Source organism: Aythya marila (genome assembly GCF_965140915.1).
Source record: "Aythya marila genome assembly, chromosome: Z".
NCBI classification, from domain to species: Eukaryota; Metazoa; Chordata; class Aves; order Anseriformes; family Anatidae; genus Aythya; species Aythya marila.
The window spans coordinates 31,794,644-31,810,526 of NC_139080.1; the positions used below are offsets into that span (position 1 = coordinate 31,794,644).

General features: G+C 37.9%; 1 protein-coding gene across 3 annotated transcripts in view; it reads right to left on the reverse strand.

Annotated features, from left to right (window-relative positions):
- The window catches only part of PTPRD (protein tyrosine phosphatase receptor type D), a 397,803-nt gene that overhangs the window by 300,402 nt on the left and 81,518 nt on the right, over nucleotides 1-15,883 (reverse strand). For 2 of the 3 annotated variants that reach the window (XM_082783775.1, XM_082783774.1), the window contains exon 2: nucleotides 7,691-7,858. In XM_082783775.1, coding sequence (XP_082639901.1) covers nucleotides 7,691-7,775 — 85 coding nt within the window. In that variant the 5' untranslated portion in view covers nucleotides 7,776-7,858. Of the gene's footprint in view, nucleotides 1-7,690; nucleotides 7,859-15,883 lie in introns of those variants that run through there. The other variant, XM_082783776.1, reaches the window with a different exon arrangement.

Below are 15,883 nucleotides of genomic sequence, written 5' to 3' on the forward strand. Positions count from 1 at the left end.
AAACTCATTGAGCCCATCTCTTGGCTCCACGCAGGACCACCCAAAAATCAAACCATTTGTCTGGGAGTGTTATCCAAACACTTGAACTCTGATCTCCAAGAACTCCAGCCTTGATTCTTTACATTATTTTTTGCACATAACCTAACTCAATACTCTTTGATATATGTTGATCAGATTGTATTACCATACCCAAGATGAGTGTGCTCTAAAACTTAAACTACATCCTTTCCTCTCTTGCCTCAGATAGAATTACTCACTGATTTAGAACTAATTCCATCTTCTATAATAATAAAAATGTCAAATGGATTCTCCTTGTCACTCATACTGAGTAGTATCTTCTGTTTGGTGTTTAAAAATATGAATCTAATCTGAGTACATTCAGATATACAGTAGAAAACTTTCATTTGAGTACTGTGTTCCAATAGTTTTATTGTAATTGTCCAGAATTATCTAATAGATTACTGCTAAATGCTCCTCAAACTTATTATGCAACATTGGCTCTAGTAATTGCTATCTTCTCTACATGAAAATATGTACACTCCAGCTGACATGAGCTTTCAGTAATCTTTATAAACAAACTTAATTTGTTACCAAGGATGAAAAAGTATTTTGCAAGCTCTAAATCTATATTCTTTTCTTCCCTGTCCTTTCAACAAACATTTCTAATGAGAAACCAGGTCTACGCTTGCACTGTGTTCTTAACTACATTAGGTCTATACACACAGGGTTAGGTTGCCTTGCTACTCGCATTCCTTCTATCTTTGCTTATGTATCAAAGGACAGTGTTAGACCCTTCCACCACATTGTAACACAAGGTCCTTTTCACAAAAACAAACAAACAAAACAACAAAAACAACAAAACACTTTGGGGCTGTATTTTTCATTCTTAGCTGTTTGACCTTGCATTTGTTTGCTGCTGAAATGTATGTTGTTTCACTAGAACAAGAGATCAATTATATCCCTCTCCAATCCTGATATCATCTGCAGATCTCAGTAATTGTTTTATATATTTTTTCTAAAGCATACATGAAATTATTGGATTGGAAAAAAAAATGACCTAGGTGGGACTCTCTTGGAAATACACATATATATTTAATGCTTACTACCGAAATATAGTTAGCATCACTTTTCCTTGTTGTTTCTTCCTCTTTCTTCACATTTGCATGTGTCAAAAAACAGTCACCAATAATGGAGCCTCCTGTCCACCCATGTGCTGCTACTGAGGCTGGGAAGCATAGAGAGCTTGAAAAATACACAGTAATTTAAAGATTGAAGCACACACCAGAACAAAAACTCTGATCAGGTAAGATTTAAACACACATTTAGTTGGATAATTTATACCCAAATAGAAGAAATTTTAAACTTCTATTGAACTGTACTCCTGAACAACAGACTTACTGAAACTTGAGCATGTGGTATGCATATTGAAACTAGTGAAAGTAAGTAGTTACTATGCACAGCAACACCATGACCAATCTGCTGCTTACAGTCCTGCCCCAGAACTTTTTGTAAATTGAAATCACCATTTGCCATACATTTGCATTCACCTCTAATAAGTAATGTCAAGTTTGAGTTGTCTTGTATCAATATTTTGTGTTCAACTGTGCAACATGAACTGTTTACTCAAATGGCATTACATTTCTGTGCTCACTTCCTTCATAGCCTATACACTACATTGTTATATACAACCAGTGAACGCCAAAGTGGTAACTTTAACACAACTTCATGCTTAAAGTTCTTTTATACCAATTTAAAATCAAAAAGTAACTTTACTATTTCACTGCCACCTTTAGGAAAAAAAAAAAAAAAAAGCAATTAAACAGCACCACCTTATATTTGATTCCACCAATACTGACCTGCTCTCTTAAGATCCTATTTAGGTAGCAATTTGTCTCAATCCCCACATTTGTTAAAAGTTATTACTGTCTCATCAGCACTAAGCTTCAGCTGTTCCTTATCCTGGTCTACAAAAGACCTTGAAGAGTTTTCTAACTGGCAGCATGATGATGATACATTCCTCTGAAGCCAAGAGTGAACTAAGCATTATTCAAAGTTTAAACAATTGGGAATGGAAATAATATACAATTAATGTATTGTCAGTTGCAACCAATTCTACTGAATGTAGAAAGAATAGTGGCTTCTCTTCTAAAACAGCATCTAAAAAGAAGCAGTATAACAAAAATGTCGAACAAGAAGCTATGCAAACAAGAACAAAGGAGAAAAAAAAAAAAAAAAAAGACTGTAATGCAGCAAGAAATTCAGAAGAGTCAGTAACCAAGCCTTTCTCAGGGTGGAGAGGATGGCGAGATGGAGTAGTATGTGTCCTGTGAGAACTGATGCAATTTGTAAAAAGTAGGATGCACGATATCTATAGAAAGTATTCGAATCTATCAATAAAAATGAAACTATTGACTTTCAAAAAACTATGCAACTAAGAAAGACCAGGAAATTAACAAGCAATATCTTTCTTTGAGCTCAGTGACGTGACACTTCATCATTACAGAGGTCAGAAAGAGATAGCATACCATATTCTATATTCTATATTCATATAGTTTGAAAAGAAATCTGTTGTATGTGGTCTCTGAAACACATATGCTTCTTGTTATCAAATGGATAATCCTGCAAAAAGCTTCTAGGTAGTAACCACTCTGCTGGTTAATTTAGAAAACATGAGAAAAGCATTATTCTTCTTATGACAAATGGTGTGATATTACTAATTTCTCAGTGGATGTAGATAAGTATTGCCTCAACTCAGCTGCCATCTGCACCATTGAGTACAAGGCATCCAATGACAAACACTGTGAACTACCAGGCTGTTCTTCTATGAACAGAAGGCTAAACAAACGCTTATTTTCTTCAGCAAATTCTGTAACCTCCTCTCACAGCAAGCACAGAAGCTACAAATACAAAACATAAATAAATTCAAAGAAACCATATTCCTTGAGATTATTCACTTCTTACTCTTACAAGTACTTCTTTTTGCTAAAAATACCGGTAAAAGAGCAAAATGATTTTGTAACTTTTCAGTTTTGCTTACTTTGCTTAGTCAGGTGTAAGCTTCAATTCTGTTTTAACAGTCAGAATATCTTGGTTTCATACATACAGGATATGCTGCCCTCATCCAGCCCACTGCGGAAGGACATGCTGGCATTTCCATCCTGTATTCCTCTGAGAGGTTTCCATATGAGAATTCATCAGCTAATATCAATTCATTTCAGAGTTTCAGGTCTTTCGCAATGATGGAAAGAAACAAACAAGTCTCACTCCCTCACTCAGCTGTGAGGATAGTATATAAACAGAAAAAAAATACCAAATAATCCTGTTGGAAAGCTCTTCAAAAGCCCTAATTGGGCTTGCCGTTGAATTTCACTCACTAGTGATTTCACAGCAACATAGGAAGAGTATGAGTTCTTTATCTACTCCCAATTATAGAATGAATAAAGAAAAAAATGAAGTGGAATGTCAGGACCTATTTTTTTATTCTGTAGTACCTTGGTGCCAGCAACAGAAAAATTGGAAAAAAAAAAAAAGTAAAAAATTAAAAAAAAAAAAAAGGTAGGCCTGTCCTTTCCATGGTGATAGAAACTTTGTCCCCTTCATCTCACCTGCTCTGTCTTCCCTCCACTAAAAGGGAGAAAGGGAGTAAAGTAGTTCTTCCAACTATTTGTGAAGAAGTTCAAGAACAAACCTGGGAAAATGTAGTGCTTGGGACCCTTACCCAAAGAGCTATGAAAACAGGAGCAGTACTTGCAAGTGTGGAGGGCAGACCACCTCCATCATGGCAGGAACCCTCCTTAAAGTCCTCAGGAAATCCAGCAGAAGAGCAAATCATGCATGATAAACACATCTTTTCCTAAACATGTTGACACTGATCCTGTGCTCCATCTTACCCATCCCACAAAATAACTGGCTTGTGGAAACTCAGCATATCTCCCAAATAAACTAAGTGCAGCATGTGAGAGTGAAATATTACTGTGACTCTCCATGAGCTCTTTTTACATTGGTAAGATGGACAGACATTAATTTACAACTCACACAGTTAATGCGGTGCTATATAGAGACCTATAAATACATGTATGGCACACCATTTAACATACACCATATAATGTATACTATTTAATGTACATTTGTATGTACTTATATAAACATTCGTGCAGCTTCAAAGCCTGTACATACAAATTGCTTGACAATCATAGTCTCTTTCTTTAGACTAGTATGTTAATAGAGGATTAAGCTGTATGGTATTTGGCACTATTTTTTTCAGACTGTCAAGGGAATGAATGAAACGGTCAACCTAACTAAAATATAGGATATACGACATTGATATTTATCAATCACAAACCTCTTTAGTTAGCATTAAATGCATCACAAACTTTAATTTGAAATTTAAGCCAAGACAATATAAGTGAACAAAGTCTTGCATTAGCTGTTCCTTTCATTATTAAGCTGCCTCCTTTTAAAGTCCTACAATTTCTTGCAAAGGAAAGGAATGCAGGAAAGGATGTCTTAAACTGAAAAAAAAAAAAAAAAAAGCAGTTTTAACTGTAAAGTTGTTATTGCAAAGAAGGTATATTTTCACTTATAAAAATTGTGGGCAATTTCCACACCCATCACACATTTTATTATTTTAAGCAGAAAATAAAGGTAATGACAGAAGAGAAGCATTTTCCCATTAATTAAGAAATAGGCAAATTACATAAAAGCCTGACTATTTAAGTGACCATTTCATATTCACCAAGTACATGTAAGAGTACAGTCACTTTCTATGGTTCCTTGTACACTTTCAAAGTACCACTACCAAGTCAAGAACTCTTAACAGGAGAAGAGGTAAGGCCAATAGAAATGTACCTTTCAAAATTCAAAGTCAACAGCATTTTTAAATGATCAAGCTAGAAATTGCACTGCTATCCTTAAAAAGTTATACTGTCCCTTCTCAAGCAAAGAGATACTTAATCAATCATTTCTTAGCAATAACTGCTGCTTATTCTCTATTTCAGAACATCTTAATAGAGATTCTGACCAAAAGTACATGGCAAAATTGAGATTGTCTTAAATAACTTCTCTTTCTTTTCATGAAAAGAATGCCTGATGAAATTATTACATTATACTTTAATTCCAAAACTCTAGGAGTATTTCTCTACCTTTTCTTAGTTATCTATTTTTTTATTTATAAATATTTTCAATTGTAATTTTCTTTCTGTTTGCTAATAACAAGAAGATGCAATAAATACTAAATAATAAGCAGAGACTATATTGAGACTTTATAAATCTCTCTAAGAATAACAATGAATCTGTGTTTGTATACCCTCTATTCCTGGAACTGTCTAGTAGTGTGAACTAAATTCAAAGACATCTATACAAAATCGTAGATCACTAATCCTCTACTGTTAGTTTATGTGAGTTCCATCCCAAAACTCGGCTGATTTGTACATTTGTGAAAGATCATCAGTTAGTACACCAGGGTGGGATGCTTCCTTTTACATTAACAGCACTCCTATTATCTACCAACATTAAGGATCACACAGCACTGCCTAAACTGGTGTCTAAAAGTAGTAGAAAAAATCAAGGAATATAATATTTTATCTTGAAGAGATCTTTGCATTGTTCTTCAGTCAGGAGAAGTTCAGTCTGTCTCTGAAAATGCTAGTCATCCACTGTTAATATTACTAATATTTACTGATGCATCATTTTTACACTTTCTTAGTATCTACATCATTTTGTCCAGATTGATTTCACTGAGAATAACTCCCACAAAAAAGATTATCTTTATGCATTTTACAACCTTTATTCTGTATGTGAGACTCCATCAACTCTAGTTACAGCAAGAAGCCCTCCTGACTTCTCTCAGGTTAGCAGATGACTTCTGTTTCACTTTATTTAAAATAAGTGAGATTCATAATGGAGTTTTGGAAAAGCTAGTCTGAAAATTCACTTAAATTATGTAGTCAGTGGTTTTGGGGGCAGCCTTTTTAAAAGTAAATCCTATGCTACCCTTCAAAAAAAACTATGCTCATTCCCCACAGAGAAGAGAGATGAAAGAGGGAACCCTTCTGCTAATTGTAAACAAAAACAATACACTTCTCTTACAAGTGCAGGGCTAACAAAGGAGTGGTTTAACTATCTTCTTGCAAATTAATACCTGACAGGGATTACCAAAACCAGAAATCATTCACTATTGGCCCATAGGAGGTTGGATATTCCATTACCTGAAGCAGAAAAGATATATCAGATTATAAAATGTATGTTTCCTAAGCACAGAATTTACTTTAAAAATAGGTAGTATACTATCACTGCAGAAACACTCATCATATGGGCCCATTTCCCAATTAATTATTTTCTGGCTATAGTGTTAAAATGTCCTTGGCTTCACCTTACACACAATCATTCCAGCTGGTTATTATCTACCTGGAAAGAGACCAAAGAATCTCAAGTGTCAGTATTCTACAGACATGTATGTCTGTCCGTATTTTTTGGTTTTTTTTTTTTTTTTTTTTTTGTTGTTGTTGTTGTTGTTGTTGTTGTTTTTTTTTTTCATTTACTTCACTTTCATATTGCTACAGTTAAAAGAAAAAAGTCTTACTACACACAAAGCGTGTAGTAGAAGTGGAAAGATTTATTCTCTTCTATTGTTGTAACTTAGCATACCTGGAGTGCAGGTGATAAGTGGAGTGACAAGGAACCTTCAACATGCCTTTACTGAGAAAGACTTATTCAATGTTACTGACATTGGTTTTATTTTTTTGTGTTCCTATTTAATTCAACTGCTTCTTTGTTTTATGCAAATATATGGAAAAACATAGAAGTCTTCAGAAGTCAGAGCTGGAACAAAGTTATTGATTGGTGGTGTATCTGTATAGAGTCAGGAAGATAAAATAAGAAAATATTCCTGAATCAAATGGATGTATCAGTCACCTGTAGTAAATCTGCAGGTCAACAGGTGGAAAGCAAATGGCTTTTCTCATTTGCACTTCTGCAAGAAGCCATAGGACAGGTGGGAGACAGAACACATGTAAACAAGTTAATCCTAATGATATCTTAATTGTAAAAAAGATATTATCTTCTCATTAATAGGTAATTGACCAAAATCCAACAGTTTCCCCCCAAGTACAAGTGCACACGGGTGTCTTTCCTCAGTGAATTGTCACAAGTTTAGGCCAGACACCAAGTTGTCAGTTCTGCATGATTTCTTTGGATACTGTACGCCACAACAGCTGTCGGAAATAATACATTAGAACAGCTGTCATGACAGTTACAACAGCCTAGAATTTTAATTGGACTGGATATTAATTTGGGACGGAGGGAGAGGAGTGGGTTTTTGCTGTTGTATGTTTTTTTTTTTTTTCTTTTTTACCAAACTTAAGAAATAAATAAAGAATGACAGTCGTCTCTAAGGGATTTAACCTTGGCAAGCAAGGTTGGTTTTTGTTTTCACTAAATAACTTTATTGCAATGGTCTTCATCATATGAGCAGAAACCATTAGTTGATCAAGAAAAGAGGCATTAAGAGGATGCGTGGTGAAAAAGTGGAATAAGTAATTCTTTTCAAATACTGCCTGTGATCTAGAGATAACCTCACAGTATTTTAAGAATTACTCAAAAGGAGTAATTCTGAGGCCATTAGTAACCATCAGCTACAAATAAAGCTGTTAATCATGGCCAAGACCTCAGCACAAATGAATAATAAGCTTACTTTCAGCATCAGCATAGAGTAGCAAGCACAGGAGCACCACCACTGGCCTGACTATGTGCATCATCCGACAGCTTGGCACCAGCATGCTTTGGCAGCCTTGATCTCACTGGCTTAGAAGCCACTGCGAGTCTGTCCAGTCTGAAATTTCAGATGAAATATTTTCAGAGCCTGTGGAACAGATAAGAGAAAGAAGGAGAGAAATACGGTTAGCAGATACAGGGCAGAGATTGTCTGATTTTTCTAAACAATCACAATTTGAGGCAAAACAGTTTTAAAAGACAAAAGTGCATGGACAAAAGAACAGAAATGACTCATTGCACCTTACTGGTATTTACTAGAAGATGCAATATACAGTACATGTTAATACTGCTCCAACTTTTTCTCAGTGTACCTCTTCTACCATAATCACGCATCTGTCACATTCTGGATCATCTTTTATTTAACAGCAGCTTTTGAATCACAGGAACTGTCATTCTTAATGAAGTATAATACAACACTGGAATACTCGTGTTGCAAGAAGAGATTCAAAGTGGATTCACTAAACAGAATAACGGCATACTGGGAGCTGATGCCCTGACATCTGCTAGGAATAATATAGCTAAATCTGCTTCATGAGGTGTTCTTAAAGCTAGACATAAAATACTAGCATATTGCATAGTTCAACAACTTTCAGAGGTTGAAACTCTTGTTGTGATTTCCTCTAATGATCAGAGCACTATGCCTAGTACTGAAATAAATAAATAAATAAATAAATAAATCCAGCATTGAATATTGAATAAAGGGTTTAGATTCCAAATCACTCCACCTCATTTATTATGATGTTATAATGTCAGTTGAATATCATACACTGGGAGCACTAGAGCTCAAGTACTGGATGTCAAAAAGTAGTGTCCCACTCCTGCACAAATTCATCACTCTGAGCTATGATAGAAATTAAAGAACAGAGAAGTACTTTGCCTTCTCACAGGGAATACTCGTGATATCCCCAAATAGCCTGACATTGCCACTAAAATACACTGAAATTTAATTGTACTTTTCTAAGGGCCTGCAACACACAAACTTTGGCAAGTGTGAAGTTCAGCTTAAGGACAGTAAGGAGTGCATATCTTTTTCATTACTGTGCATGAGTGGTTTCCAAGCATGGAAGATAAAAAACAAAAGGGAGGAAAAAAAAATATACTAATTACCATTCCACTAGATAGATCTTACAGATTTGTGGGTGGTATAAAGAGCCCATTTCATAGTACAGTGCAATGCTGAAAGAATCCACGCAAGAAGGAAGAAAAGAAGTGAGCAGCTGTTAGAAATCTACGGCTGCTAGGAATCTTTTTTGTTATATTCTCTCTTGAATCATCTACAGCTATCAAAAAATATAAACCTAAGAAATCTTTGTAGGCAAAGTGCTGAAGGCACCATCTCCCACTCTTTCATTGCTACCATCCTCATGCCAGTGTTTCAAATGACAGCAAAGTCCATGAGACATCAGTCCTGTCGGACTCAATTTGTGTCTGTGCAAGCGTATCAGAACCAACTGCTACATAATGATTCCTATGCTATCACAAAGATGGAGATGTATGAAATACACTTCCAAGGAAGACACAATTTTGATTTTGCTTCTGTTAGACTGCACAAGTTACAAGGGAGACCTACTGTATCTCCAAAGGCAGCTCCCTTAAAGATGAAATCTTATAATTTTATTGGCACGTAAACATGTTGACATGTATTAAACTGAACAGCAAAAACGTGGTGGGTGCTAAGATCTGTATCTGAACCTGCTCCCTTTGGTGGGGGAGGAATTGAAGAGAAAACAAAAGTAATAATTAATGAGAGGACAGAGAAGGGAAAAAGAAGGTGACCAAAAAGGTGCTTGCTTGTTTTACATAACTGTTTTTTAACAGGGCACTGGAGGTGATTTTCTCACATTCCAAACACTCCCACTAAATTAAATGTGATAGGTTTTTCCAATTAAATGTAATAGGAAAAACAAAACAAAACAAATACAAAACAAACAACAACAACAAAAACCTATCTGCCTAGGCAAAAGAAAAAAAAAAAGAATTTTATATATCTCATGACAATGATATGTAAATATCTACATTTATCATCTACAAGTTGTCTGGAGAATAAGGGATGTATCACAAAATCCGACAAAGAAAAGGTGACAAGAAAAAGTAGTAGTTTTTTGTTAATTAAAACACAAAGTCCATTCACTCACTGTAAATGCACACATACAGGCACTTAGGAATACTGTACTCATTGTCTCTGCTTTCAACATGATCATGCAAGCCAAAGTTTAGTAGTTTCTTTCTTTTCTGGTCCTGAGTGTCATGGCTTTAGCTAGCCTGATAAACACACTAATAAGGCTTTCAGGAGAATGTCTTCTGTGCAGCTTCCTATTCCTCCATAGCCAACTTATGGTATTTTAGGTCAAGTAAACAGAACCACTTGAAGAAAGATAGCATAGTGGATCCTTCTTTCTTTCAAGTGAGTTGAAAATATACTGTTAGTAGAGTCATGCAGGTGATGGACTGATAGCACTAGAGAGAAACAACCAAAGACAGGAAGGTACTATCAAGTTTGTCCATACAATTCTGCTTCAGCTTTCCGTTAAAAATAATAATAATAATTTCAGCCAGGACCCCTGCTGCTGAAAACAGTGCCAGATTTGAGATTGATAATCAGATGGTATGTAGGTCTATACTTTATCTGTGAAAACTGGCACAATTCCTTTCAGTGACTAAATGTAATTAGCAATCACATATTAAGTATATATATAAAGGTATCTTCATAATAAAAAGCTATCTTCAAAGTAAAAAGTTCATCTAAATAAAGTAACAATTCTTAAAATAAGAACTCTCTTCACTTTTCCATTTCCTCCTGACAATGGTTTGTTACATCCAGAGTGGAGTACCAGAGATAGTGAAAACACAGAGAGAAATTGCAGCATGGGATTATACGACATTCTTCCTCAGACAGTCAACATGTGTCTACCAGGATAAACCAACAGGGAGGTATTTTCTCAGCAGCCCTTGTTAAAACATCCACACTGTGCAAGTGCAGAAAGATGGGGTTTCTCCTTTATGGCAAACAGATCACAACAGTTATGAAGAGATCAACAGCTATTACAAAAATAATAAGAGGTGTTTTTATTTAGGATGATTTGTGCATAAATTGCATAAATAAATTACAGCCATATTAAGTTCTCTAAAAAAAAAAAAAAAAAAAAAAAAGACCTTTACTTTGAAACACAGTATCTCTAAAAGAGCTAGTTTTGAATCATTATTTTTTTCCACACAAGAGTTATTTTGGTTCTTTTCCTCATACAAATTAGTTGTTAATACAAGGGTGAAAACTAAATGGTGGAACTAGGTAATATATCTATCTGTATCTATCATTAGCACATAACTAAATATGAGGATAGATGTTCCCTTATTAGTTGTATCTATCAATAGAATCAATAAAAGCTGAGATGTCCACCCCCCAGACTCTCAAATGCAGAGACACAAAAGAATTCCAGTGGGGACATGGCAGATGACGGCACCAGGGTATGTGCACATGCACTTCTTTAGAAGGATCAACTAGACAAATGAAACATCTGAAGAGCACAGGGATGGTGTCAGATATGCAGGGGTAGGATTAGGAAAGACAAGGCACAGATGGAACTGAGCTTGGCAAGGGATGAGAAGAATAGCAAGAAGGGATTCTATAGGTACATTGCTCAGGAAAAAAAAAAAAAAAAAAAAAAAAAAAAAGGCCAGTGAAAGTATACTCTCTGACAGATGAGAAGGGAGAACTGGTAACAACATACATGGAGAAGGCTGAGATTCTCAGTAAATTCTTTACTTCAGTCTTCACTGCCAGTCAAGCTTCCCACATCTCTCATTTCCAAGAAACTGCAGGTGAGGGCTGGGGGACCAAAGTCCCTCCCACAATAAGCAAAGAGCAGGTTCAAGACCACTTGATGAAACTGAACAGGTACAAGTCTTTGGAGCTTGAAGACATGCATCCCAGGGGCATGAGGGAACTGGTTGATGTAGTAGCCATGCCACTCTCCATCATATCTGGAAAGTCGTGGTGGTCAGGCAGAGAGTCCTTGATCTCTAGAAAAAGGGAAACACCACTCCCTTTTTTAAAAAATTAAAGGAAGACCCAGGGAACTACAGACTGGTGAGCCTCACCTCTGTTCCTGGCAAGATCATGGAAAAGATCCTCCTGGAAGCAATGTCAAGGCACATGCAGGACAAGGAGGTGATCCACTGGGACAGCCAGCGTGACTTCACCAATGGCAAACTTTGACAGAAGGCCACCAGATTGTGGCCTTCTGTGATGGAGTGACTGCATCAGTTGACAAGGGAAGACTGATTGATGTCTGGCCTTCTGTAATGTCTGGCCTTTGACATGGTACCACATGCCATCCTTATCTCCAACTTGGAGAGATATGGATTTGATGAGTGGACCATTCAGTGAATAAGGATTTGGCTTGAAAGCCATACCCAGAGAGTATGTCCAGCGCTCTATGTCCAGGTGGAGGATGGTGATGAGTGGTGTCCCTCAGGGGTCTGTTCTGGATCTGGTACTGCTTAGTATTTTTGTCAATGACAAAGACAATGGGATCGAGTGCAGCCTCAGCAAGTTTGCAGGTGACATTAAGCTGAGTGGTGCAGCTGGCAAAACAGAAGGAAGGGATGCCATCCAAAGGGATCTAGACAACCTTGATAGTGGGTCCATGTGAACCTAATGAGGTTCAAAAAGGACAAGTTCAAGATACTGCACACAGCTCAGGGCAATCCCAGACATGAGTATACAATGGGAGAAGAACTCGATGAGAGCAGCCCTCCAGAAAAAGACTTGCAGGTTCTGGTGGACAAAAATCTGAACATGAGCCAGCAGTGTGGGCTTGAAGCCCAGAAGTTCAACTGCATCAACAGAGGACTGGCCAGCAGGTCTGAGAAGGTGATTGTCTCTCTCTAATTTGTGTTAGAGAGCAGGGAAAACCTCTCAAAAGAGACTTGAACACAGACAAAAAAAAAAAAAAAGAAGACAAAGCATATGTAGAGAGGAATGGAAATAAAGTTTAAGCATGAAAGCATTATGAAATTTTGGAATACAGGAATGAGAAGATACGAGTGCTGCTTAGTGCTACTAAAGATAGGATTTGCAGTTCAGCTTCTATAAGTTTTGAAATTATTCAAGTAGAATTTTAGTTCAGAGCTATCTGGTCTTTGACAAGAACCCCAGGGAAAACAACTGGATTGTTCTTACTTCTTTTTTTATTTATTTTTTTTTAAAGTGTTCCTGTAAGAAGCAGTATGCACAGATTGAAATAGAAGAATGCATGAATGCATGAAAAGAATGCTACGCTTCATTTATCGCATCCACAATCTTAAATTACATCCATTCCCTAGTCACTGATTTCTAATACCATACATATGCAAGTGAAGAGATACAAATAAGAAATTTCAAAGATTACTAGAACCAAGTCAAGTAACACACACCAATACTTCAAATCTTTGCATATCAACTAAGATCTCTCCGTTAAGAAGAAAATAAACAGATTTCATAGACAAATCTTGGCTGCAAATAACTGACTGTCAGCTAAATCATTACTGGGGAAAAAAATGCATAAAAAATGCAGCTCAGAAGCTGTTTAACCAAAATAAATTCTGAAATACCTCTGGTTAAAGAAATGTCTTCTAAAGGGAAAATAATACATTTTCCACAGTTCTACATTTATTTTGCTCTTTTATTGATTAAACATGATAAAGTTTTCATAGTTAATGTGCTATAGAAATGCTGTGCTTCATTCTGGTTTTATTCTTAAAAAAGCCAAAACACAAGCACATGATGAAGGAAATTTAAAAGACAGCTCAGAATCACAGAATCACAGAATCATCTAGGTTGGAAGAGACCTCCAAGATCACCTAGTCCATCCTCTGACCTAATACTAACCAGTCCTCCACTAAACCATATCACTAAGCTCTACATCTAAACGTCTTTTAAAACCTCTAGGGATGGAGGGATGGTGACTCAACCACTTCCCTGGGCAGCCCATTCCAGTTCCTCACAACCCTTTCAGTAAAGAAGTTTTTCCTAATATCCAACCTAAACCTCCCCTGGCACAACTTTAGACCCTTCCCCCTTGTTCTGTCACCAGGCAGTGGGAGAATAGACCAACCCCCACAGCCTCCTTTAAAGTACATATAGAGAGCGATAAGGTCGCCCCTGAGCCTCCTCTTCTCCAGGCTGAACAATCCCAGCTCCCTCAGCCGCTCCTTGTAAGACTTGTTCTCCATAGCCCTCAGTTTACTTTGTACCTCTTATAGCCAAGGCAACCTATTTCTGTAATTCTAGTCCACTGGATCTAATTCCTTTAATATGATATTCAGATCATCCTCGATAATAGCAGCACCTTCTACCATAATGGAAGGCAATCTTTTTAGCTTTGTATCATCATTAACATATTTCATAAGCATAATTCTGTAGTTTGCAATTCAGTAAGGTGAATGATTTAAATTCTTAAAATCCCAAACATGATTCTGCAAGAACAGTAGCATTATAGTTTTTTGTTTGTTTGTTTGTTTGTTTTTGTTTGTTTAGTTTAACTCAGTTAACTGATCACAGAATCACAGAATCACAGAATCACAGAATTGTCTAGGTTGGAAGAGACCTCAAGATCATCGAGTCCAACCTCTGACCTAACACTAACAAGTCCTCCACTAAACCATATCATAGCTAAGCTCTACATCTAAACGTCTTTTAATGACCTCCAGGGATGGTGACTCCACCACTTCCCTGGGCAGCCCATTCCAATGCCTCACAACCCTTTCAGTAAAGAAGTTCTTCCTAATATTCAACCTAAACCTCCCCTGGCGCAACTTTAACCCCTTCCCCCTTGTCCTGTCACCAGGCAGTGGGAGAATAGACCAACCCCCACAGCCTCCTTTAGTGTACTTACAGAGAGCGATAAGGTCGCCCCTGAGCCTCCTGTTCTCCAGGCTGAACAAACCCAGCTCCCTCAGCAGCTCCTTGTAAGACTTGTTCTCCAGACCCCTCACCAGCTTCGTTGCCCTTCTCTGGACACTCCCAAGCACCTCGATGTCATTCTTGTAGCGAGGGGCCCCAAACTGAACACAGTACTCGGGGTGTGGCCTCACCAGAGCTGAGTACAGGGGGACATTCACTTCCCTAAACCTGCTGGTCACACTGCTTTGTATACAAGCCAGGATGCTGTTGGCCTTCTTGGCCACCTCAGCACACTGCTGGCTCATATTCAGCTGACTATCCACCAATAATCCCAGCTCCTTCTCTGCCAGGCAGCTTTCCAACCACTCCTCTCCCAGCCTGTAGCACTGCTTGGGGTTGTTGTGCACAGGTGCAGGACCCGGCACTTGGCCTTGTTGAACTTCATACAGTTGGCCTCAGCCTGTCAGTCCAGCCTATCCAGATCCTCCTGCAGAGCCTTCCTGCCCTCGAGCAAATCGACACACGCACCTAACTTGGTGTCATCTGTAAACTTGCTGAGGGTGCACTCGATCCCTCACCCAGATAATCGATAAAGATATTAAAGGGGACTGGCCCTTGTACTGAGCCCTGGGGGACTCCACCAGTGACCAGCCTCCAACTGGATTTGACTCCATTGACCGCAACTCTTTGGGCCTGTCTATCCAGTCAGTTTTTAACCCAACAAAGCATATGCCAGTCCAAGCCAAAAGCAGTAAGTTTCTTGAGGAGAATGCTGTGGGAAACACTGTCAGAAGCCTTACTGAAGTCAAGGTAGACCACATACAAAGCCTTTCCCTCATCCACCTAGTGTGTTATTTATCACAGAAGGAGATGAGGTTTGTCAAGCAGGACCTGCCTTTCATAAACCAATGCTGACTGGGCTTGATCACGTGGTTGCCCTGCAAGTGCCGTGTGATGACACTCAAGATAATCTGCTCCATGAGGTTCCCTGGCACTGAGGTCAAACTGACAGGCCTATAGTTCCCTGGGTCTACCCTCCGGCCCTTCTTGCAGATGGGCATCACTTTTGCTAGCCTCCAGTCGACTGGCACCTCCCCTGATAGCCAGGAGCAGCTTGTCCACCTTCTCCACCAGTTCTCTCAGTACCCTTGGGTGGATCCCATCCGGCCCCATCGACCTGCATACATCCAAGTCCTGTAGCAGGTCGCCAAACATTATTTGGTGAATTAT